Genomic DNA, 26023 nt, shown 5'->3' with positions numbered 1-26023 from the left:
TTCTATGAGTTACATTAGTAGTTCTCAGGTTTTAAAAAAAAAGCCAAGAAACTCATAAATCTAGAACTGGAAGGGGCCTTAGGACAGAGGTCAAAAGTGTTGAGTAGGGATGGAGAGGACTCATCTATTTCTGTGGATGAAGGGGTTATTGATACATAAGCGGGAGTGTTTTTTTGGTTGCGAGATTCTCTAGTATTGTTCAAATCCTGCTATATAGATAGCTACCTACTCTATTTACATGGTCTTGGCTATATGTGGGGTACTGAATTAAGGGATTGGTAGTGGTCAGCTGGGCAGTTAGGTGGCAGAGTGGTTAGAGTGCCAGGCCTGAAGTCAGAAAGAACTCTTCCTGAGTTCAAATCTGGCCTTAGGCACTTACTAGCTGTGTGACCTTGGGCAAGACGTTTAACTCTTTTTGCCTCAGTTTCCTCATCTGTAAAATGAACTGGAGAAGGAAATAGTAAACCACTCCAGTATCTTTGCCAAGAAAAACCCAAATGGGGTTATGGAGAGTAAGACATGAATGAAAAATGACCAGACTGGAACAACAAACAAGTGGTTAACTTCTAGCTCTAGAATTCTGTGATTTTTAAATAATCTGTTACTTCTTTAGGAGTCATCTTGCTGTCAAATGAAAGGAACAGGGGAATGTTGCTTGGATCAAGAAGAACATGAATCTGAGAATAAAAGTGATGTAAGTAACTACCCCCACACTCCACCACCATTTCCCCCACTCCTTTTAGTTTTAAATAATTTGCAGTATATGGATGGTACTTCTCTCTTACCATAAATTGGACTAAAACACCTGGGCTTGGAATAGGATGAAAGAAGAGAGGAGAAGATAAAAACTATGAAAGCAGTTGCCTGTCTTCTAGTCCCAGCTCATCATCTCTCATTGGCTCTCAAGCCTCATTCCTTGAACAATGGCATTTTCACAATCCTCAAGACTCATTGCACAAGAAAACTACTGCAATGTACCCTGTTAGATAATAGCACCCCCTCATGAAAGGTACTGTAACTATATTATCTATACATGGGACCAATTATGAGCTCCACCGTGACTTACACAGGAAAATAGTATCCAAGGGGAGTCCTCATCTAGAATACGAACCCTTTATGATATAAGAAACTATATATATATAATATATATATAAATACACATATATGCACATACATAGATATAGGATTTTGATATGTATATATATATGTGTATATATGTATGTGTGTGTGTGTGTGTGTGTGTGTGTATGAATCTTCACGATCCATTAGTCATACATAGAGTTGAGGCTCAATAAATGTCCGATAATGATGATCTTAAGTGAGACACAGTCTGAACGAGCATTTTTTTAGCCAGGCTAAGTGCTTTACAAATATTAGTAGGTGTTTAATAAAGATTTGTTGAATGAATCTTGTGTCTCTCAGAATTCCTCTTTTGGGGCACAGCTCAAGTACCACCTTCTAAGGAGGCCTATCCATATCTCCTCAGCTCCTAATGCCTTCTCCCCAGATCATTTTGTCTTCATTTTATGTAAACCTCTATACATACATGGTGTTTCCTCCGACCGTAGATTCCAAGCTGCTTGAGGGCAACTGATGCTTTCCCTTTTGTTCATGTATCCCCAGGGCTTGGCATATTGTAGTCATTTAGTAAAAATTCTTGTTGATTGATTGACTATAGCTTTTGCTTATTTGTGACTGAATTAAATTTTTTTTTAAGGTCTGCACCAAACTGTACCAAGAAGAAGAATTTTTGCCCTTGGATCCAACCCAAGAATTTATATTTCCACCTGAACTCATGGTATATTGTTTTTCTTGATTGATTTCTGCTTTCAAGCAGGGCCATCTCCCCTTCTCTGCAAAAACAGACTTTCCTCAACTGGTTCCTGCTGTCCCTTGCCTTGAGTGACTCTTCATTGGATCCACCCTGGGGGACCCACAAGGGCAAAAGAGGGAGATTTCTCTTCATTGTCCTTGCCCTTATTATTATGCCTTTTTCCCATTTCCTTTTTTTCTAGTGATATTCCTTCCCAGCTCACAATGTCCATTGCCATAAAGTACACTCAGAACATATTGAGTTATGAAGTAAATAGTTCCTTGATTCAAAAGAGCCTCAGGACACAAACTAAATACAGTTGAAATAAGTTGGAAAAAAATCCCACAATCTTGCATTACTAAATTAGCTTGGCACAGGTTGAAAGTATTCAACAGTCTCTTCCAGGTGTTTCTTGTTTTTTGTTCCCCTTCCAGCTGAGAGACCTCTAGCTTTCACTCTTTGGTCACTGACCTTTCTGATAGTTCAATCTACTGCTATGCCAAGATCATGGGTGGGGCACCTGTGGCCTTAAGGCCCTATGTGGCCTTAAGGCCGCATATTTCCCACCCTTGGCCTAGACCTAAGGTGAACTCTGTCCATCAGTCTTTAGACAATCATTATCCTTTCCTGTCTGGTCCCTAGGTCTACCTCATTCATTCTCACATCAAAATTGATATTCTAATAATCACCTTGTTCCATATGTTAGACTCTGCCCAAGAGAATCCTCCATTTTGGTCTTTTCCTGGATAGTCAGACTTTTATTCTTATTCCAGTTCTGAGTCTCCCATCTCAATTAATACAATTTTCTCTAATTCTCTTTCTTCTTCCCTTTACAGTTCTTGCTTTTCTAATTGCCTCAGGTCTTCCACTCTCTTTTTCCTCCTCTTAGGTACATGCTCTTCTTTGTCTTGTTTCCTTTCCCTCCCACTTTATTTTCTAATTTCTTGGAAAGTATCCTGTTTCTTTACAGCTTCATGTCTCATTTTAACCTATTCCCCAAGCGCATCAATTATCATTTTACCTCAGTGGTTCTGAATTTCCTATCCACATCCTGTATCACCATGTTTACTTTTCTCTTCTCTTCCCCTTTCTCCCACTCCTCCAACCAGGAAAAATGCTAGCTCACAGTTAGCCATATTAAAGAACCATTCCTGCTCTATATACACCAATTTATCATGGGATAATTTAAGAGCTGGAAGAAACCCTAATAACCATCTAACTTCCCCTTCTTATTTTACAAATGGGGAAACTGAGGTCCAGGAGGTTAAGTGCCCAAGGTCACAGAGCTAGCATTAGAGCTATTATTTGAACCCCAGATCTTTTGACTTCAAAACCGGTGTGCTTTCCACTACCCCTCTAAGCCATTAAAATTAAATATAAGAAAGCCTTGTCTTTCTAATGCTTTCCACATAAGAGGACCAGGTAGAATATTGCAACATAAGATATGTCTGAAGGAGTACCATCAAATTTAGTTTTAAGTGATTGAGTTTGGTCTCAGAGGATCAATGTGTGGGAATTGCAAAGAGTTATAAAAAAGCATCTAGGCTTGAAATAAAGAAAACTTTTCTAGCAGTTGATTGTGGTTTCCTCCTTCCTCGAAGTCTTCAAGAAAAGCCTGGATGATCACTTTTTGGGTTCTTGTTCAGCTGTGGATGAGGCCTCTGAGCTCTCTTCTAACTCTGATTCCATGCATTTTCTCTAAGAAATGTTTCCTAAATTGATCTTTAAGAAGCAGTGTATTTAGAAACAGGAAACCTCAATTTCAGTCCTGTCATTTCACAGGGTTTTTCAAAAGTCTTAAGCTATTAAAGCTTCAAACTACTCTTCTGGGACCCCCTAGATGTGTGGTATTGGGTGGATCCCTTCACCATTCTGATCCTCAGTATCTTCATCTATAAAATAAGGTGTTGGAATGAGATTATCTCCAAGGTCCACATCATTTCTTATAATTCGAGATTTGGAAGGGATCTTTGTGGTTATCTAATCCATGCCGTAACCAAAAAAGAATCCCCACAACAACATAATTGAAAAGTGGTCCTTGAACCTTATTTTTTTGCACTTAATAGTATTTAGATAATTAGACAATTTTCAACACTCATTTGTGTAAGATTTTGATTACCAAATTTTTCTCCCTCATCCCTTCTTTACACCTTCTACTCGTTGTTCCTAGTTCTGCCCTCTGGGCCCACAGCTAGCAAGTCTGACCCCTCTTCACATAACCAAAAGATTTTAGAGTTAGAAGGGACCTCAGAGACTGTCCAGTACAACCCCCAAACAGAATCCCCATTCCGACCTATCTGAAAAGTGATCATCCAAACTCTGCTTGATGATGAGGGAAAACCTGTTAGCTCTCAAGGCAGTACTCATGGTAACTCTTCAGATCCTTGAGGACAGCTGTCATGTCTTCCTGAAGGCATGTAGGTGCCACATCGGTGGAGTTCTGGATTTGGATTCAGGTAGACTCGAGCTCAAAACCTCCCTCAGACACAATGTTGTGTGATCCTGGACAGGTCATTTAATTAAAGCCTCAGTTTTCTCAACTGTAAAATGGGGATGACAGTAGCACCTACCCCAAAGGGTTGTTGGCCATCTAGGTGGTGCAGTAGATAAAGGGCTGCAGTCAGAAAGACTCATCTTCCTGAGTACAAATCTGGCCTCAGACACTTATTATGTGATCCTGGGCAAATCACTTCACCCTGTTTGCCTCACTCATCTGTAAGGAGAAGGAAATGGCAAATCAACCCAATGTCTTTGCCAAGATAACCCCAAAATGGAGTCACAAAAAGTCTGAAATGACCAAACAACAACAAAGTAAAAGGTTGTGAGTATAGCATGTCAAGTGCTTTGCAAACCTGAAAGCACTATGCAAATGCTGTTATTGTTATTAATTTTTAATAGGCTAAACTTACACAGTTCCTTCAGCCCTAGTCCCTTTCAACATTCTGTGATTAACTGGCAAAATTTCTTTTCCACTTTTCTAGTGAGGTATAGAACTATTTAGTTTGAATTTTTGATAACACATTACCTTGTTTAAAAAAAGAGGGCTCCCTTTGGGGTTTAACATGAATAGAATCTAAGGAACCTTAGAGGTAATATAATATAGCTAGCCTTTTTGCAGATGAGGAAACTGAGGCTTAGAGAGATTAAATGTCTTGTCCAGAAGTTATAAATCTAGTTAATAATAGAAACAAAATTAGAAAACCTGAATCTTCTCTGACTCCTGGGTAAGTGCTGCATCCTCTACAGCCATTTATGTGAAAGGAAAACACAAATACTAGACACAGTGCCAACTTGGAACTTAAAAATCAAGCATGTGTCCTCCACACATGACTAAGGGCTTGTTTACACTTCTACTGTTATTTGTAACCTAGGCAATAATTAATTTGTAAGTTGGAAATTTGGCCTGAAATATCTCATGCTGAGATAATGTTTTATTCGTCTGTTTTCAAATACAACTTAATTAAAATTTTCCTTGGTTTTTATATCATAATATGTGGAAAAGCATACAAAGCAGCAGGTTTAATTATAAATTGATTACATTACATCAATTTTCTTAACTTCATATATTCCAGAGTATATTCTTTTTATTTTTATTTTGTTTGTGAGCCTGCAAATGTTTCCCTTTCATCATTTTAATAGTATTGATGGGCATTATTGACTTTGTTTCCCTGTAGAGAATGGCAGAAGAGGCAAGAAAGAAGACACTAGTGTTCCAGGGGGAGAGGATTACCTGGATTTCCCCTGCAACCCTGAATGACCTTTTGGAGCTCAAATTGCAATATCCCCAAGCTCCTCTTGTCATGGGCAACACCTTCGTGGGTGAGTAGTTGAATTGTGTCTCTTGTATTAAAGAACACAATTTGGCCCTGAGTTTCTGCCTTTATAAGACAAATAAAAACTAGCAGAAAGAGAGTGCATGTCAGCAAACCCATTCCAAAGTAAAAATGTATTCCTAGTAACTTATCATTACTGGCCTGCCACAATAATAACGCATAGCATGCTAAATATTTAATATTTGTTGTTCTAAAAGAAGGAGATAGGGCCTATAGATCTAGCCCTAGAATGTTTCCATTTTCTACATTTAGCATTCTTGTACTTCTGAACATTTTAGACAATGAAAAAAACCTGTGAGTTCCATGAGAGCAGAAATTGTGTTTTATTTATCTTTGTCTCTTCCTTAGCACCTAGAATAGGGCCTTGAACAAGTAGGCAAGCAATAAATGTTTATTTAATAAATGTTTATACCTAATGCAAAGAATAGGGAACCTCAGAAACTTTTCGCTTATTGTTATTTTATTTAGCTTTGTACGGTTGCTCTGTGACTTTTCTTTTCTAAGCCATGATGTCATTTCTAGAAAGATAGTAACTTTGCCATCCTTTTCTTTTTAATTTCTTTTTTTTTGAGGTAATCAGGGTTATGTGACTTACCCAGGGTCACATAGCTACTTAAGTGTCAAGTGTCTGAGGCTGGATTTGAACTTAGGTTTTTACGGACTCTAGGGCCGTTGCTTTATCCACTGCACCACCTAGTTGCTCCTTGCCTACTTTTTATTATCAGCAATAATATTATTTTTTAGGACCCAACATGAAATTCAAAGATGTCTTTCACTCAGTTATCATCTCTCCCGCTAGAATTTCGGAACTGAATGTTGTGATGATTGATGCAAACCAAGGTATGTTACCACTTACTGCCTTATTTATGTCGGTGATCGTGCTAAGAAAATTAGTGTTTATTTGAACATATCATGGAACACCAACAAGAGTCATCTTGGCCATCCTGCTCTCTTGAGACAGAACTGTGTCTAAAGCTTCCCAGGCAGGAAAAAATTTTTCTATTTTCAAGAACTTCCAAGGAAGGGGGTACAATCTGACTTCAGACACAGTTCGATGCCCATATCTAATGAATGCTCAATAGAACTTCAGTCAGCTAGAAACTTTTTCTAACCATCTTCATCATCAGGAAAATCTTTGTGTCTACCTATTCTCCTTGTGCTATAGGTAAATGCTTTTTCTTCTGTTTTCAGTAAAGATGAGAGGAGTAGATCATCATCCTCTGGAAAACAACCCTTGCTATACAGCATATACTCAAACATTGCCATTATCTCTTCATCAGCTTTTCTTCTCCAGATTATGCATTTTTTTGTTTCAGTTATTTTCTCTAGTTACCTAATGTGCAACAAAATAAAAAATAGATTTTGTGAACTGCTTCCTAGTTCAGAATTCAATATGCTGGATTAGTATTATCCTATGATTGTATGAGAATTCTAACGCACTATTATTAAACTGAAAAAAAGTGGAGAAATTTTGTTTAGTATTTATTATTTTATTTCATTCATAGAGAAATCTTCATTCTTCAACTGCTGTTTCCACAATTACATATTTTCCTAGTAATCTAATCATAATGATTTACTATTGAAATAGAAATATTGAAAAGGATTGGAATTTTTTTGGGGAGAAGCAAAGGACAAGGGATCTTCCCCACCAGTTATAAAAACTCTTTTGCTAGTGCTACTGTACCTTGATTTTGAAGCCAGATGTAGACCTGCAATCAATGGGGAAATCATTACTCTCTATTTGGAGAAAACATTCAAATTGGTTAGCTATCATAAGGGCACAGCCTAAACTAGGTAACATAGACAACTCAAGGGACAACACAATAGGGTGGAAGAAGGGATGCTTTAAAATGTTTAAGTGATTATAAAATTCATATTTTAAATAAAAAAATCTGGCTCTACATGTCCTTTAGGCATTTATTTTGAGATAAACCAAGCTGCATTTTTTAAGAGCAATACTTGAAAGCTGCCACTGAACAGTAGCACAAAGTGAGTGAAATTTTAAAGCTACCTAGGGTACATAGATAATGATAATCATAATAATGACCATTTACATAGTGATTTAAGGTTTGCAAAGCACTTTGCATATATTATCCCATGCTTTCTCTGACTCTGGGTAAGGGTATTACTTAAGGGGCATCTTTAGTGTTTCTTATTCATTCATAGTTTAAAAATCATAAATAGGCCAGTTGCAAACCTTGCTTTTCTACATCATATTTATGGTTATGCTGATTAGGGACAGCAGCCTCTTCTCCCTCTACACCCACATTACAGAAGCATCAATGACTATCCATGATGTAGATTCTGTACATGAATTCTGTGTCCTTGCCTTTGAGTTTTATTGTTATTGTCCAGGAAAATTGATGAGTAGTTTAAGTTGCACAAAGACACAAGTTCTCTAAACTCACATTTGATTTTCTTTTGGAGTCCCATTTGGATAACCTCATGGTAAATATCCTTTGAAGTCAAAATAAATATCTGTTTTATAAGATCCAAAGATCCTTTCTTAACCAGTTGCAAATATCAAAGTTCATTGGGTATTCTTTTTTAGTCGCTTAATGCTGTCCAACTTCCCAAACTTAAGGAATGTGCTCCCTCTGCTGGAAGACTTTGTCAGTTTTATGATCTTAGAATGAATAATGATTGGAGACTCAATCCCAACCAAAGAAGGCAGTAGGATGCCTAATTCCATTTTCTTTGGAAACCTGAGTAAAATGGTCATTATTGTTAAATGGATAATAAAAATGTACAAAAAAGTTCTATATAGAGATGATAACAGTAAAACCTTTGAGTACCAACATAAAGCAGCAGTGTAGTATAGGGCTTATTTGTCTGGGTCTCAGTTTCCCCATCTGTCAAATGAGAGAGTTGAACGAGATGACCTAAGGTCCCTTCTAGGTTTAGGAATCTGTGAATTCCAGGAACTTGCTAGAACTTCCAGGAAGCAGAAGCTCATAAATAAAATATTTTAGAATGATCCTAGTGCCCAGAAATGTGGTAGTCACTGTGCTTGATATAAAAGAATATGACATGCTTCATGCAAGGGCACAATTCAATTCAGGTTAATAAGAACCTTTAGGGTACCTACTATGTGCCAGGCGCTGTGCTAGATGCTGGGGTTAAAAAGACAAAACAAAGCCATCACTTACTTTAAAGACCCTATGCCCTATTTAAGGGGAAGTAAAGTATGCATGTAAATAAATAAAAATTATATACAGTGTAAATACAAAGTAATTTTGGGAAAGGGCAATAGGGAGTGCATTAAGACCTTGGGGAATCAGGAAAGGCCTGCTGTAGGAGATGATGCCTGAATTCAAAACTATACTTAATTTTCTTACTTGGGGCACAGAAGATAGGCAACCACTTCACAAGGATGGGGGAAGACAGAGTCTAGAATAGTCAAGAAACAACTTCTGGGAAGGCTGATAGGGCTGGTGCTAATGGGGAGTGGAGAAAGAGGTAAGTATCCACCCCAGGAAACCAAAGGGCCTTAGTTCCATTGGCTTTCTTTAAAGCAGAGATTCTTAAATAATTTTGAGTCAGAGAGCTCTTTGGCAGGCTGGTGAAACTGATGGATCCCTTCTTAGAATAATGCTGATTGTCTCATTAACGATTGAAGGAAATGTTAAAATTGAAGGAAATGTTAAATTAGAAGTGAGTGAAAGTAAAGATACATTTTCCCCCTCCAAGTTCATAGAATCCCTGAAATCTACCTATTGGCCCCCCTAGAAGGTATCTATTGTGCCCATGTTAAGAACCTCTGCTCTAAAGTCAGCACCCTTGCAAAAAGCAGTAGTCTCTCTTTCCTAGTTATAGCTCTGTCTAAGCTCTAAATCTTGTGTCAAATCTCTGTGCTTCATCTTATTTGAATGGTTTTTTCATGGCTGCTTACAATAATTTCTCTTTGACCTGGGAGCTCTGGAATTTATATATAATATTCCTGGGAGTTTTCATTTGGGGGTCTATTTCAGGAGGTGATTGGCAGATTCTTTCAATTTCTATTTTATTCTCTGATTCTAAGATTTCAGGGCTGTTTTCCTGGATAATTTCTTGAAATATGATGTCTAGAATCATGACTTTCAGGTAATCCAGTAATTCTTAAATTATCTCTCCTGGATCAGTTTTCCAGATCAGTTGTTTTTCTAATGAGATATTTCACATTTTCTTCTTTTTTTTCATTCTTTTGGCTTTATTTTATTGTTTCTTGACTTTTCATGGAATAATTAGCTTCCATTTATCCCTTTCTAATTTTTAAGAAATTAAGGTTTTGTACCTCTTTTCCCATTTGACCAGTTCTGCTTTTTAAGAAGTTATTTTTTTGGGCCTCTTTTTCCATTTGGCTAATTCTGTTTTTAAGGTGTTATTTTCTTCAGCATTTTTGTGCCTCTTTTACCAAGCTGTTGTCTTCTCATAATTTTTTCCCTTAGCTTTCATTTCTTTACCCAATTTTTCCTCTACCTCTTACTTGATTTTGAACATTATTTTTTAACTCTTCCAGGAATTCTTGTTGGGATTGTATCCAAATCAAATTTTTTTTTCTTTGAGGCTTTGCTTGTAGCTGTTTTGACTTCATTGTCTTCTGAGTATATGTCTTGATCTTTCCTGTCACCATAGTAACTTTTTATGGTAAGTTTCTTTTTTTGTTGTTTTTTTTTGTTTTGTTTTTCTACTCTATTTCTTGATTTGGAACTTTATGGTAATGCTGGTCTGTATTCCTAGCATGGAAGGGACAGGGAGCAGGGGCTCTGTCTCAAGATCCAGACTTTCTCACACTGTTGTTTTCAGAGCCACTTCTGGGGTTTTGGAAGCTTTTGGTGCTTCCAAGGTGGTATGACCTGGGAAGAGGTGTGGTCACTGCTTTCTTCATTTGCACTCTAGTCCTTACACAGGAAAGGCCCTTGATCTCTTGGGATTGCAGTTGATACTGTTCCTCAGGGTATCTGATTCCTTGAGGTCAGAAATGATACTGCCCTAAGGGCTTCAACTCCCTTTTGACCAAAAGTGCTCCTCTCTGCCCTTGAACTGTAAGCCAGAAGTGGATATTGGCAATGGAATTGCCAAACAGAGCCTGGTCCTGCTTCCAGTACTAGCACAGGGCTACCCTGAAATCTCTTTCTGATCAGTTGCTAGGCCCCCTTAACTGTCTCTGGCTCGAGAGCTCCTGAAGCTTCTGCTGCTTTGGTCATCACCACCTAGTTCCACCACTGGTGTTTCATCCACAAGGGGTCCAGATCAGCCTCTTCCCCCATGTTATAGATCTCTCTTTCTGACCTCCTATGTTGTCTTGGGCTAGAAGAATATCTCACTTTGACCTTTTGCTGGCTTTGACATGCCAGAATTTGATTTGAGGTGCTATTTTAAAGTGTTTGGAAAAGAATGTTGGGAGAACTTGACTGAGTGACTCTCTATTCCACCATCTTGGCTCTGCCCCCAGAAGACCAAGGCATGGATTCTTAATCTTTTTTTTTCAATCATCAATAGGTATCTTTGGCAATATGCAAAAACTATGGATCTCTTCTCAGAATGCTTTTAAATGCATGAAATAAAATAAATAGGATAACAAAGAAAACAAATTATATTGAAATACACATCACAATATGTTAAAAAAAAAGTAAGTTGATAGACCTCAAGAAGCCCTATTTTAGGGATTGAATGAGATAACTGGGAAACATTTGCAAGTCTTAAAGTGCTTATAGTGTCAGCTATGTCTATCATTGCAGTGACTATTGTGGGATCATGCGTGTAAAGCACATTAACTATTAAATGCTATATAAACTATTACTATTTTCTTCTAAAACTGGATTTCACCACATAGGGCTATCAAATTAAAGTTAACACTGGATTTACTGGTGATATGGATAATATTGCATTTTTATTATTGCTCCTTCAAATGGGAAAATTAGGTACCAGCTTATAATGTAAATATGAAAGGGGGAAAATGGCAACATGAAGTGAAAGGTACAGCTGGCTGGTCTGTTTTGGTTATCTAATCAAAATCTGATGGGTCAAAGCCCTCTGTTACCTTTCCTTTGTCAATTCTGGTAACAAATAATCAGAGAGTCACAGAGGTTTTGCAACCACTGTTTACTCCAAAAATACCAAAGAACTCACACAGGTTAAAAGCAAAAAGCTTTCTTTATTCCATTGGGGGAGAGAAATTAGACATGTGTTGGGGCCTCCTCTAGTAGGAGACCCAAGGCAGTCAGGCTAAACTTTGATTTAAAAATGTGTAGCTAGATAAAGAATGAAACAGTATAGTATAGCAATAGTGGTGAGGCACAACAGCAATAGGGAGGCCAGGATGTCTAGTGACAAAAAGTAATGGACTACAGAACTAAGCAGGGCTTCATATCTGGGCCTGTTGGTGCTTTCCTCAGTTCAGGTACCATTCTGTGATTTAGTTGCAGCAAAGTTCTTCCAGAGCACAGAGGATTGTTGCTATGCCATGCTCAGGTCACAGCTTGCTTGTTGGACCTTAGTTCTGGAAAACAGGGTGTCTAAAAAGAGACAAGTGGTCTTGGATCCTGACACCCTCCTCCCCCATGTTACCACCATGCCCTGAGGCCTCCACGTGTAACTCTAGGATACACAATGTCCCCATATTGCATTTTATTAATCAAGGTAACTTGTTTTTAGGGTTGACTATAGGTGCTGGCTGCAGCCTGGCCCAGGTGAAAGAAATCCTGACTGAAATGGTTTTAAAGCTCCCAGAGGAGAAGACTCAAACTTACCAAGCACTCTTGAAACATTTGAGAACTCTGGCGGGACAGCAGATCAGGAACATGGCTGTAAGTATTCTAAGTATTCTGAGGGGGCAGAAAATAAATAATTTAACAAAAGAAGAGTGGATCACAAAATGGTTCCATTTATTTGTAGACTTATTCATTGGTGTTTTTCATGTGGACTGGAAGAGATTGTCCACCTAATTTTAGATCCACGTGTAGTCCCAGATTAAATTCCTCATAGCCAATCCTGTTCTTTGAAGTCTTTCTGAGTCAGAAATGAGTGGTATTCAAGAAAGATAGTCTAACTTCATGTTCATGCTTTCTATTTTATAGGTAAGGAAAGGGATGAGTTGATCCTTGTCTTGTTTTGGTCCTTTCTATGAACCATAAAGAAAATCTCTGATCTAAACCCACATTTCTGATTCTAATTTGACATTTAGGTTAAGAAATTAGAAATTAAGAAAAAAGAAATTGTAGTTCTTTGGGGAATAATGCTATTTCCCATTGATAGTTACTTCAGCTTTCAAGAAAATAGAATAATCACGTAAGCAACCAAAGTTCTAAAATAATCTCGTATGTTTAGTCCTTAGGAGGACACATTATAAGTCGGCTGGCAGCATCTGATCTCAATCCTGTCTTGGGTGTAGGCAATTGTGTACTCAACTTGGTATCAAAAGGTGAGAAACTAGGCTCCTCTGCAAATACTGGTATCTGTTATATAATGATATGTAACCCTGTGTCAGAAACTATTGTGTGACATAAAAGGCCAAGTATATTTTTGGGGTTTTTCTCAGTCCCATAGCTCATAGGTCCTGTGCAGGCAACCTGGGAAAATAGGATGCAAACTGCTTGAGGTACTATTTCACTTTTATACCTGGTAGGAGATGATAAGAAATCCTAATTGGAGGATTTTCAAAAACAAGTTTCAAGCAGTAGGAGACAATGGAGGAGGGAGGCCAAGAAATGCCTCTGGAAAAGGGGACATTTGAACTGAGTCTTGAAGGAAGCCAGGGAAGCTTGGAGTGGAGCCCTGCAAGTGGGCCAGTGTGGTTGTATCAGAGACTATGTGGAGGGCAGTCAAAGTAAGTGCAAGGTTATCTCTGCAGTGCACCAGAGTTCTCTCAATATTGCTCCCCTTCAGGAAATATGTTGGATGGCATAATCTCAGAAATATTTCAAAATGCTCTGGAGGCCAGGTCAAAAGGTATTGATTGATTACAGACTTTTTCAGGAAGTTCTACAGTGTCCTGGAACTCTACAAAACCAAAGCAATGTCATCTGTAAACAGGATCATTTGGAGTACCTCATCATCCACAAGAAATCCCTCCTCAACTTAGACTCTTCCCAAGATCTCCTCCATCAGAGATGCACAGTTTTGTTGAACAAATATCTCCCTTATTTATTCCTTCCCTCATGTTTATTAGCAGGAGGTCATGGAAGTGTTATTTCTGTTGTTACATATTACAAGGAATCTTAATGATTTTGATGTTTGTATATGAGACAATGTACTATAAAAGAACTGTTAAAATAGCATTTTTTTCCTACCAAGTCCAAAGTTATTTTTGCTGTTTGTCTTGTTTCGTTTTGTTTTGCAATTAACAAACAGTAAGCAAAATAGATCCTCATATCACTTTCATCTTTCTGTCAGTTATGAGGGTATAGATATGTTCCACGTTGAATGTTATGAAAGCTTGTTGGTTTACAAATGTCGTCATTGAGTATGCTCTCAATTCTAGCATATGTACCTCATACAGGTTTTGAATAGGTTGTAAAGTAGTCACATAGGACAGTAATTACTGATATTCTTTCTGTTACCATTTTTTGGTTGAAACAAGTGTTGGAACTTTTTCCCCACACCTTTGGTATCATTTACTCTAACGATTCAACTACATTACATATTGTTCTTCTCTGCCCTCACACTTGTATCACCTATGGCACAGATCTCCTCCCTATATATTTGATCTAATCCAGCTGCTTTTCCTATCTTTGTTTTCTTTTGTGCCATTTCTATTTCCTTTGTAAGCGTTCCAGAGAGTGTGTCAGAGTCCAAGTGCGTTTGTTTCACTTTGCTAAATGGAAAATAATTTTAAATAGGGTTTTTTGGCATATCTTTTCCATTTTCTTTCTAGTAGTAGGCCTCTTTGCATTTTCATTATTGAATACTCTTGTCATGACTTTGCTAAGTTGAATATCAAGCAATACTTGCATGGCTACATATTATAGTTATGATAAACTGTGTAAAATATGAATTTTTAATAATTTTGGTGCTTTTACTCTTTGGAGAGGCAAAATGAAAAAGTAGAGAGTAGACTCAGGCCTACTATCAAGATGGGCTAGGTCGAGTTCTGTTTGTAAAAATGGATATGTGGCCCTAGGCAAGTCACTTAACTTCTCTATGTCCTTAAGCTACTATCTAAATCAATAGGTTGCAGAATAGGTCCTTATCTGCATTAATATAAGGTGTTTCCTCACTCAAGGAACTCCCTAAAATGATATAATCATAAATTTAGATCAATAACAACAATCTCATCATCAGTTTTATAATTTTTAGTATATGTTTGATGCTTACAAAAATCAACATATAATTTGAGTACAATCTTTGGAACAGCAAATCACAGAGAAAATGAATTCCTTATAAAGATAAATGTTAAATGGCTTAGATCTGTAACCATAATGTATTCTGACCAAATCCCTGATCATTATTTTTTCTTAAAGTCACATGTACTCATTGCAAAACAGGATAAGAGAAGATGAAGTGGCTTATTTGGCAGAGTATCTATCTGTTAAGCCAATAAAATGCCATTAACTCTTTATACTTTCTGGACTCTCAGAAAGATGGAATGTGTTTATATAGAAAATTGGAAGGAAATCGTCCTTTTATGCTAACAACATTACACCTCTCATTATGTATCTCCTTAATCACCCTTAACTTTTCTTAAGCATACAAAGTCAAATGTGTCTTCATATGCTAAATGTTAAGGATTTACAAAAAAAAAAAGATAATAAAGAAAATCCCATAAAAATATCCCAGTTGGTTGACTGGAAGTGTATTAAGGAAGCATTAAGGAAGCAGCACACAGTATTATTGAGGAAAATTTTATTAGAAGAATAACAAAAGCCCTCAGGAATCTTCAAATGATCAGTTTAGGGAGGTGGAAGTTATCATTTTTCTCTCCTCCTACGAATCTTTATAACATGAACACCAAGTATCTTCTCTAATTTTTCAGGCTATGCTGGGACAAGTTTCCATAAAATTCTCCATTTAAAAAAAAAGTTAACTCCTTGATATGAAGATGAGGTCAGAACAAACAAACAAAACACCCCCATCACCCCACCATCCCTTTCCAGTACTCTCCTTGAAGGCCCTTCTGCATTCTTTGTTCTTTCTCAGTTGCCAGCCCTGTCATGATCATACACATTCCTTGGGGCAGATACTTTATTTTTTCCAGGTACACAAATAGGAAAAGGCAAAGGAAAGGGCAAATACCCCAGCACTTGCTCCAGCATTTAAGGATGAGGAACAGTCCCCACTTAAGCCAGTAATTGAATAGACAAAATGTTATTCTTATCTAAACCTGTAATTGCCAGCAAGATAAAGATTCATTAAGTTTTTGTACGGGCTAGTCAAGTAAACTTATTTAAAACGGGCCCTTCATTGTTCAAAGAAAGGGTATGTGGATTTTTCCTCTTCCCAAATACTTTTGAAATCATATAATAATCATAATCATGAGAATATGCACATTATTATTGCACACAACAATATTTTACCACTTACAAAAGGTTTTCACATACATTATTCAATTCTCACAAGCAATAATAGCTAAAATTTATATTACACTTAAAAATTTATGAAGCACTTTACATATGTTATATTGATTTCACAACAGCTCTGAGGTACATACTATTATTCCCCATTTTACAAATAAGAAAAGGGACTGAGAAAAGGTTAGTAACTTGTCCAGGGTCATACAGCTAGTAGGTATCTGTGGCAGGACTATGCCACCCAGCTGCATCTCAAGTAGGGCAGATATTGTCTTGCTTTATAGATGATGAAATTGAGGCTCAGCTGGCTTGGGTAGCTTGTCCATATTTTTAGAGAAACAATGGAGAAACAGCCTTGTGAGGTTACTATAGATTATACAGCTGTTGGTTATTCAATTTATGGACTAGCTGGTTTCCTTTGCTATTTTTGGAGGCTACCTTTGGCTTGTTCATGGCTTGTTCCTGATTTCCACTAGAAGGCAGGGAAGTACAGAAAATGATTTTTTTTTTTTTGGAAACAAACCAAGATGATTTCTTCCAGGCTTTGATTAGAGTGTAGTACTGAAGACATATGTTTAATGACTATCAAAGTGGGTAAGGCTTCCACACTGACAGTTAGCCTATTGGTGTAAGTGAACAAAGGAGACGTGCTCTGTTTTATAGTCATAGACTTATTTATCCTTAGCCCCTGCAAAAGATATGCCATTGGTCAAAATGTGGATCCAGCTTGAGAATAGATGGATCAGCATGAGAGATCAGTTACCCTGAGGAAAATAGGCCAAAACTTGAAGCCTACTGAAAGGGGGCTAGCAGGACCATTGTCAGAGAAAGAAAGGACAGAAGTATCATCGAAGTAAAGCCTGTGGTTAAAGTAAAGCTCCTATGCCATCCTCAAGGTATTGCTTTAATATAAAGAGATTCCTTGATTCTCAAACAGACCAAAATTTTATCCTTCATTCTGTGCAACCAGGAAAGCCTATGGCAGTTGGTCAGATCATTTTGAGACTGCCTTTTCTGGAAGTTCCTTCTAGTCAGGTACTATGTTGTATTTCTTGTAGTATTTCTTCTTTTGAAATATATATACTTCTTCAGTAGGATTTCTTGACTATGAAATAGTATTCTCCAACTTGAATACCCATTTTATTCATCAGCTGTTCCTCTGAATGATTTTTTGGCAGTTTCTAAAAATAAAATCCATTGGCTGAGGACAAAGATTTGCCACCGCTACAGGTATTCAAAAGAATGCACTGTGGGTTTTGAATTAAAATAGGAGTTCCAGAACTACTTTGTATCTTTGGAATAAGAGTATAGTAAAAATGACTACTTTGAAGGGGATAACATGAATGTATGTGTTTTATACCATTAGTCCCACTTCTTAGAAAGGATATAGTAAAAAGAGAACATTGGACTATAAATAAGAGAACTGAGTTCAAATCCTCACACTACCACTTGCTAGTTGTATGATTTTGAGCAAGCCACAACCTCTTTTGCCATGTATAATAATATATTTTATCTCCCAAGAATAACATGTTATACCTCTCAAGATCCTTATGAAGGTCAAGGAGATAATGCATATAAAGTGCTTTGTAGTCTTAAATGGCAATATAAATATCATTGCTTATTATTTATATGATTTATACCTCCTTTTACTTATTATAGTTCTTTTCTCTTCTGCCAGAATGGATAATTAAGCACCAATTATATATTTACCATGACAGCTAGTTGGCATGGCAGATAGAGTGCCAGACTTGGAATCAGGAAGACTGTCATTTTGAAAGCTGTGAATAAGTTCACTTATCCTGGGATACTTTCCAAGAATGTTCACATGCATGATGAGTTTGATGCACACATTGCCAGAGGTATCTCAGTGTTTGGAAGTCTCTAAAGAAAAATGTGGGAAAGAAGAGGTATTAGAGTGCCTACCAAACTCAAAGTCTATAGAGCTGTTGTGTTGTTCTCACTGTTGTAGGCCTGTGAAACCTGGAAAGTCTACCAGGTCAATGCCAGGAAACTGAATCACTTCCATTTGAATTATCTTAGAAAAATTCTGAATATCACCTGGAAAGATAAAGTACTGGACATTTGAGGTCCTTTCTCCAAGCTAAATTGCCAAGTATTCAAACTTTACTTCAGAGAGTGTAACTCTGATGGGCTAGTCACGTTGTTTAAATGCCAAATGTATGTTTGCCTAAAAGACTATTTTATGGAGAACTCACACAAAGCAAACTCTCACATGGAGATCAGAAGAAGCAATACAAGGACACTCTCAAGGTTTCTCTGAAGAACTTTGGAATTGATTGTCACACAAGGGAGACACTGGCACAGGACTACCTGGCATGGTGTGCCCACATCAAAGAAGCTGCTATGCTCTAGAAGCAAAGCAGAATTGCAATAGCTGGAAAAAAAAAAGCAACGTGAGATGTGCAAATTTAAAGACATCTGTACTCCAAATGTTCATATGGACTATTTGTACTCAAGCTGTGGTAGAGCCTTTTGAGTTCATATTAGTCTGATCAGCCAGTCAGACACACTGTACCTTGACCCTGACAAAATGATGTCATTTTGGTCTTCTTCAACCATGAAGTACAATAACCAATCAACCAATCTACCAGAAAAGATAATTAAGCACCAACTATATAGCTACCTGGACAGCTAGTTGGCAAAGGGGATAGAGTGCCAGGCCTAGAGTAAAGAAGACTCAGCTCTTACCATTTATATGATTCACAACTCCTTTTACTTATTAGAGTTTTAGATACTATCACCTTCCTCTCCTAACAAAATGGATAATTAACCACCAACTATCTATCTACCTGGAAAGCTGGTTGGCATAGTAGGTAAAGCGCTGGGTCTGGAATCAGGAAGACTCATCATTCTTGAGTTAAAAACTGGCTTCAGATACTTACTAGCTCTGTGACCTCGGGCAAGTCACTTAACCCTATTTGCCTCAGTTTCCTCATCAATTAAATGAGCTGGAGAAGGACATGGCAAACCACTCCAGTATCTTTGTCAAGAAAACCCCAAATGGGTCCACAAAGAGTCGGCCACAACTGAAAAATGGTTGAACAACAACTTGAAGCCCCTGTTTTTATTAGAAAGAATAGACAAATTCCTTTTAAATGCAGCCTTATTTATATGGTCCCTATATTCCAAAATTTCTCATTCATCCAGAACAATTATTGTACAAAGGTTCATGGACCTTTTCTGCCCCTCTTATATGAACTAGAGAAGTCCTACTGTTGGCATACATAAAATATACATGCCTTTTCAGGGGAAGAGTCCTAGGGGATGTTTTCAAATTTGAGTATACCCACTTTATATTTAGAGTGCCATTTATTGACATTTCCCAACTTTTCTTTTTATTTCAAATTCATTTTCCTTTATAGGATTTATACTATTTTGTGTTATAAGAATGTATCTTTTTATTTTGGTGAAAATTTTATATGAAATTTTTTTTTGCTTAACAGAAGGAACACAACAACTTCCTTTAAATGATCATTTTCTTGCTGGGTCACCAGATGCAAACCTTACATCAAAACAGGTTTTAGCCTCTGTTTTTATTCCTTTCTCTAAAAAGGTAAGAGATCATGATGATTCTCTGTTTTGTTTTTAGCAAAGTTCTTGCTTTTAGTTCTGTACAACACTAGGCACAATGGAGTAGGGAAGGTATGTTGAGTTAATACTAAATTTATAGCAAAAAAAACCCCATAGATAATATATATTTTGTATACACAAATATGAACAATAACATTAGTGCAAATATGAATAATCACATATTAATGATAAATTAGATTTGATCCTTATTTAGAAAAGTTCATAACTTTTGCTGTCTTTAAATTTCATTAGCTCTAAAGAGATCATGATACTTGGGATCATAGAATTTTAGAACTTGAACTGGAGGGGACCTTAGGAGCCATCAAGTCAATCTTTGTTTATTTGCAGATGAGAAAACAGGCTCAGAGAGGCTAGATAGAGCATATACTCATGATTATTTGGCTGGTTAGCAAAAGAACCTAGACTTGAACCAATACCACTATGGAGAAAATATTAAGGATATGAAATGATTTTAATTTTTTTCCATCTTGGTCATAATTTTTAAATAAACAAGAATGTCAATAAGGTGGTCAAGAAAACAACTAAATTCCAAATAATGCTAAGTAAATTGTTAGTATGTGAAGGTCTTATTTCATTATTGATTAATAAGATTTGAACAACAACAAACCTATCCAAGTGTTTTTTAACCTGTCAACGAGGCAACAAACTTTATGCCTCGAGGGGGATCTTAAACAAATATTGATATCTGTATTGGCCTAGCTGTAGTTCAGCCTCGGGGCACAGTGGTTTGAACTCAAATTCCATTCCAACTTCAGACACTACTTAGCTGTGTGACATTGGACAAATCATTTAACCTTGGTCTGTCTTAGTTTCCTTATCTGTAAAATGGGGACAATACTAGCAACTGCTTCCCAGAATGGTCGTGAGGATCAAATGAGATAATATTGGTAAAGCACTTTGCAAACCTTAAAGTGCTATATAAAGATAAATAAGATGCAAGCTATCATTAATGTTAACAACAAATACAGAGGGACTGTTATTAGAAAACTAGGAATTGCTGATTCTCTTTTCTTAAGACTATAGAATTAGATCTCAGACAAGATCCTAGAGATACTTTAGTACAGCTGCCTCTTTTTACAGATGAGGAAACTGAGGACCACAGTGGTTAAAGGATGTGGCCAATGTTACACAGATAGTAATAGGCAGACCTAGGGTTCAAACTCAAGTTCTCTGACTTCTGCACTGGGCTATGAATTCTCTTTTACTATAATATAATTATTTAGCATGGACTAGGTACAAAATATACACTAGATACAGTAGAAAAATAACTGGATGGAGCAGCTAGGTGGTGCAGTGGATAGAGCACCGGACCTGAAGTGAGGAGGACCTGAGTTCAAATCTGGCCTCAGACCAAACATTTGACACTTACCAGCTGTGTGACCCTGGGCAAGTCACAACCCCAATTGCCAAAAAAAAAAAAAATCACAGGATCATAGAATTTTTAAGCTGGAAGGAACCTTAGAAATTTGTCTGACCCGCTCATTTAAAGATAAAACTAAATTCTAGGGAAGTGAAGTGACTTATCTGGGGTTACACAAATAATAAGTATTAGAGACAGAATTCAAACCTAAGTCTTCCTCCTCCAAGTTCTGTAGCTGCTTAAACTCAGTCAAGTGGTCAAAATACAGACAGAGAAAGGCTGTAAATAAAGGCAGGTTGTTCAGGAATTGTCAGTTACGTCTGACATTCCATGACCCCATTTTGGGTTTTCTTGGCAAAGATAGTGGAGCAGTTTGCCATTTCCTTCTCCAGCTCATTTGACAGATGAGAAAATTGAGGCAAACAGGTTAAGTGACTTGCCTAGGGTCACACAGCTAGTACGTGTTTGAGGCCAGTTTTGAACTCAGGAAGTTGAGTCTTCCTGACTCCAGTCTTGGTATTCTATCCACTATGCGACCTGCATCTTCCCCAAACTGTGTTTAAATAAGTGTTAGCCCTATGCAGAAGTCAGTATGGGTGGTCTGTCTTTTGGGGTAAAATTGCATACAAGTGTTACATGATAAGAGGTCTTGATTACTGAAGAATGGGAAACTACTCTACACTTAAAGGATTGCATGGGGCTAGGGGTTGAAGAAGAGGATTAACTTGGTTCTATGATACTTTATTGGAAAGAATGGAGTGGGTTAATGTTGTAGAAGGAGAACAGAGAAGAACTGCATTCATGTTGTTGTTTTTCCAGTGGGAATTTGTGTCAGCTTTCCGACAGGCACAGCGTCAGCAGAATGCCTTAGCAATTGTGAATTCTGGAATGAGAGTCCGTTTTAAGGAAGGCACAAATACCATTATGGACTTAAACATTTTATATGGAGGAGTCGGTTCTGTTACTGTTAGTGCAAAGAAATCATGTCAGCAACTCATAGGAAGGTACTGTATATATTCAACCAGTTTTTAATGAGTATTGTGCTATATGCTATAGAGAATATAAGGATGAAGGGAGATGACATTTACAAATTGTTACAGTACTAACTAGAACATCTTAAGGGCATTAGAGAAGTATGAACGAAGTACTATGAGAATTCAGAGAAAGTTCTGGCTGCAGGGATCTGGGAAGGCTTCATGGAGCACACCATTTCAGCATTGGATGGAGTCAGGTAGTGAGTAGTAGGTTAAGCAGTTTACATTTTATTTGTTAGGCCTGAGGAGTCATTGAAGGTTTTTGAGCAAAAGGCTCACATGACTAAGAGCTGCTCATTAAAAAGAGCAATCTGGCAAAAGAGTGTATGTTGGTTAGATTTGGAGGGGAGAGAGAGCTTAATTAGCATTCAAGCTCCCTTCATGTTACCAGTAAGTGAGAGTGCCGTTGGCTATTATCTCTTGTATAATTAATGTCACATCTGCATTAGAATGAAGGTATATTATATGGAAGTACCTACAAAATTGGCCTAAGAATAAAATACTTATTTTTTTAATCAAGCATCTGTGATTTCCCTGATGTGAGTAACTATTTAAGCTGTTTGTATCACTTCCCCTTTTTAGGAGATAAGATTCAGAAGCTGTGGTGGCTTTCCAAAATTATTATCTAATATTCAATCTTTCAGTCATAAGCCTATCTAAAGCTTCTGAAACTGTTCCTTGTGCCAGGTCATAATCAAAAACTTTATATTGTGTTTGAACCTGTGGAGTTCATACTTACTGATATGGTCTTCAAAAGCGCAAGGGAAGTTCCATGTCACGATGAAGCATTAGATTAGGATTGAAGTTGAGCAGAAACAAAATAGTATGAATACAATTCATACATGTGATAGCCTGGCCATGTTACTGCAGTGTTAGGGATGGTGGAGTGCTTTCAATGATCCTAAGCTACTCCCTGACATGAGCTCATCTTTTTAACATCAATATTCTTCTGATGGTGTAATATGACTGCAATTCATGGAACACTATGATCTGAAGAGTAAAACTTACAGTTGATACAAATGGCAATGAAAAAATGCATGGTGGGATTATATAGGCTACAATCACCAATCATGATGTATATAAGAAGTTGTATGAAAGAAAATGATCTGTGAAAATGTATGATTAGAAAAGGATATGGGCTGGTCACATAACAAAATAAAGGGGCAAGAGATGCCTGCATTGGTACCCACAAAATATTAAAGACCTCCGGTATATTGGGTAGAACTTCTATAGAGACTTAGGACATGGACAAGAGCATAGGACACAGAAGTATGGATGGATTATAGCTCATACTGTTAGAGTGAGGAACCACATCAATAAGATCATAGATACGTTTAAGTTCATTGTAGAAGAATATGTTCCTATATTATTATATTAATATATGAAGACTTTATTAACATTCATTTAAGTAACAAAAAAAGTTTAAATACATTTTCTTTTCTGACAAATACTTTATGTGCACTTTACTGGACTAAATTAGTATATTTTTTCATCTAGGGCCTGGAATGAGGAGATGCTAGATGAAGCCTGCAGGTTAGTCCTAGATGAAGTGACTATCCCAGGCTCATCTTCTGGTGGAATGGTAGAATACAAAAGAACTCTCATGATCAGTTTCCTCTTCAAATTCTACTTGGAAGTGTTGCAGGACTTAAATGTTAGGGTAATGTGTTTCTAACTTATGTGTCTACCATTAATTTTTGCATGACTAAGAAAGGGGTTTGATTACTGTGATCAAAATATTTTTTTTTCAGCCAAAGACAGGGCTTATTAAAGATCTGCCATACTGGCCAGACTGTTAAGGAATGTAAGTGCTTGTATCACTAATACAAGTGCACCTTAATGGAGACAAGATGAATCTTATATATAAAAAGACTGTGGGAGGGGTCCAGGAGTGGTTAAGTAGTCTGGGGTGACTGGAGGGGGCGTCCTAAGGAAGATCTGGATGGGAATGGCCAGTAAGCTGGGGTGAACAGAACTCCAGGGACCTGGACCCCTGGTCAAGGGAGAATGCAGTCTAGATAGGATTAAGGGTGGTAAGTGGCCAGGGGGCAATCTGGAGGTAACACAACAGAATTGGGAGATAAGGAGTAGCCACAATGAAAGGCTAGTTGAGTGGCTTACAGCCTCAGGCCAATGCCAGAGATTTGGGAAGGTCCACGGATTTTCTTTTTTGGGGGTCCAGATCCCAAGGACATGGTCTTTTCCTTTAGAGGTTCGATCCCATCCCCGTCATTCCCCCCTCAGACAACTGAAGTCCAAATTCTTTTGGGATAAGGGACGGAGGTCTTGGCTTCTGAAACTGCTTCCTGATGGCAAGGGGCATAGAGCTGTCCCTGCCTTGAGAGGGTCCCAAAGAGGAGGTTGACTGGAACTGAGCACAGGCTGCATCTGAGGGACAATGGGGTAACATTGGCTGGTACCCGCTGTTTGCTATCAGTTGTAGGTGAATGGCCTGTAGTCTGGAAGATGCAAATCTGACAGAAAAGACTGCAAAGCCCAGATATAGGGAGAAGTAAAAGTGTAAGAGTCCCATTAAAATCATTTGCATTTGATCTGCAGGACTATCTGATCTTGTTACTTTTTCAAAAATTTAAGTAATACTTTTGAAAGTAGAAGTTTTCCACCCCTGATTCAATAGTTACACAAATGAATTTGCCAGATACTTACTTTTACTTCAATTATCACTGAATTCTCCTCCCCAAACCAAACTGAAGATGTTTCTGATTTAATTTCAATTGTTTGAGGGTGTTGAATGACTACACATTCAGGGCAAAACAGCAATCTCTCACACACTTGCATTGATCTTTTACTGATCACTTGCTCTGCTTATAGAAATGTGCTATAAAAAGATCAAGCAGGGACTAGATTTCAGGATAAAACATCCTTAGCTCTGCTTGAATTCAGATAATTCACAGTTTTCCAACCATGCAGTATCAAATCCACCTCATAGCCAGACTCAGGAATAGCCAGGTGGGTAATATTCCTTTTCAAAGGAACATAATGGGGAAACTGAGCCAGGAGGATCCTATCTTAGACTGAGGCTAAAATTGTCCTCTCACCTTTTCCTAATGCTGACCTTCCACCAGTATCACATTCTCTCTGAGTAGCTTGTGGCATTACAGAGATGGTGGATTATTGATTATTGATGGATTACTATGATCCATAAGGCAACTCAAAATAAAATCCCACGAGTTTTTAGAGTTTTTACCTCAAACAGCAAGTTTCACTAATCACAGCTTAGGAAAAACTTTTCCAGGATTTAATCTCAAATTTAAATTGTCCTGGTGTAAAAAGCCAATCCTTAGAGATTTCTATACACTTGCAAATTCTCAGCAAGCCATACATAACCCAAACAAGCTTTTTGGTTAGTTTACACATTAAAACAATAACCAAAAGTAGCCAAATTATTTTAGTGGGAACCAAATTATGAAAAGTTCCTTGACATAACTATACAAAAAAGTTCACCAATTTGAAACTTGAAACAAGCCCATTATCAATCAGGTGACTTCAATTTTGTTGAATGCATTTCCAAATTACTTTACACAGAGAATCAACATCTCATCATTAACAGTGAAAACTACAAATTTAAAAGAGCTTGCTTACCCAAGTTCAGAGGCCAGCTTCTTTACCTTGAGCAGGATGTGCTGAACCTGGGTGATGTTTCCAGGCAAAGGTTGCCCCAGGGCCCAAGGCCATTGCCGGTGCGGCCCACGATGCACAGGGCAAATTGGGGTGGGGGGAGAGGGTGAAACCCTCTTCTGCCATGAGAGGGATTAACAGATACCCTCGACTCAAGGGAAGGAAGGAAGAGAGTGACCAGAGTTGTAAGATGTTTCAAAACTCCTTAATGATCAATCACAAAGCTTCTAGAATCTGCTAAGATG

At 37.6% G+C, this 26023-nt stretch overlaps 1 protein-coding gene across 1 annotated transcript in view; it reads left to right on the top strand.

The window, feature by feature from the left end:
- The window catches only part of LOC114029987 (aldehyde oxidase 3-like), a 119004-nt gene that overhangs the window by 24098 nt on the left and 68883 nt on the right, over window positions 1-26023 (top strand). Inside the window, exons 7-15 of the mRNA XM_027844644.1 lie at window positions 614-694; window positions 1718-1798; window positions 5488-5632; window positions 6391-6486; window positions 12283-12434; window positions 12955-13048; window positions 19598-19707; window positions 21925-22109; window positions 23637-23799. Of these exons, the coding sequence (XP_027700445.1) occupies window positions 614-694; window positions 1718-1798; window positions 5488-5632; window positions 6391-6486; window positions 12283-12434; window positions 12955-13048; window positions 19598-19707; window positions 21925-22109; window positions 23637-23799 (1107 nt within the window). The remainder of the gene's footprint in view (window positions 1-613; window positions 695-1717; window positions 1799-5487; window positions 5633-6390; window positions 6487-12282; window positions 12435-12954; window positions 13049-19597; window positions 19708-21924; window positions 22110-23636; window positions 23800-26023) is intronic.

This window comes from Vombatus ursinus, unplaced genomic scaffold, assembly GCF_900497805.2.
Source record: "Vombatus ursinus unplaced genomic scaffold, bare-nosed wombat genome assembly UNPS02005226.1, whole genome shotgun sequence".
NCBI classification, from domain to species: domain Eukaryota; kingdom Metazoa; phylum Chordata; class Mammalia; order Diprotodontia; family Vombatidae; genus Vombatus; species Vombatus ursinus.
Note: the sequence above shows the minus strand (reverse complement) of the source record. Positions and strands in the feature narration are given on the sequence as shown.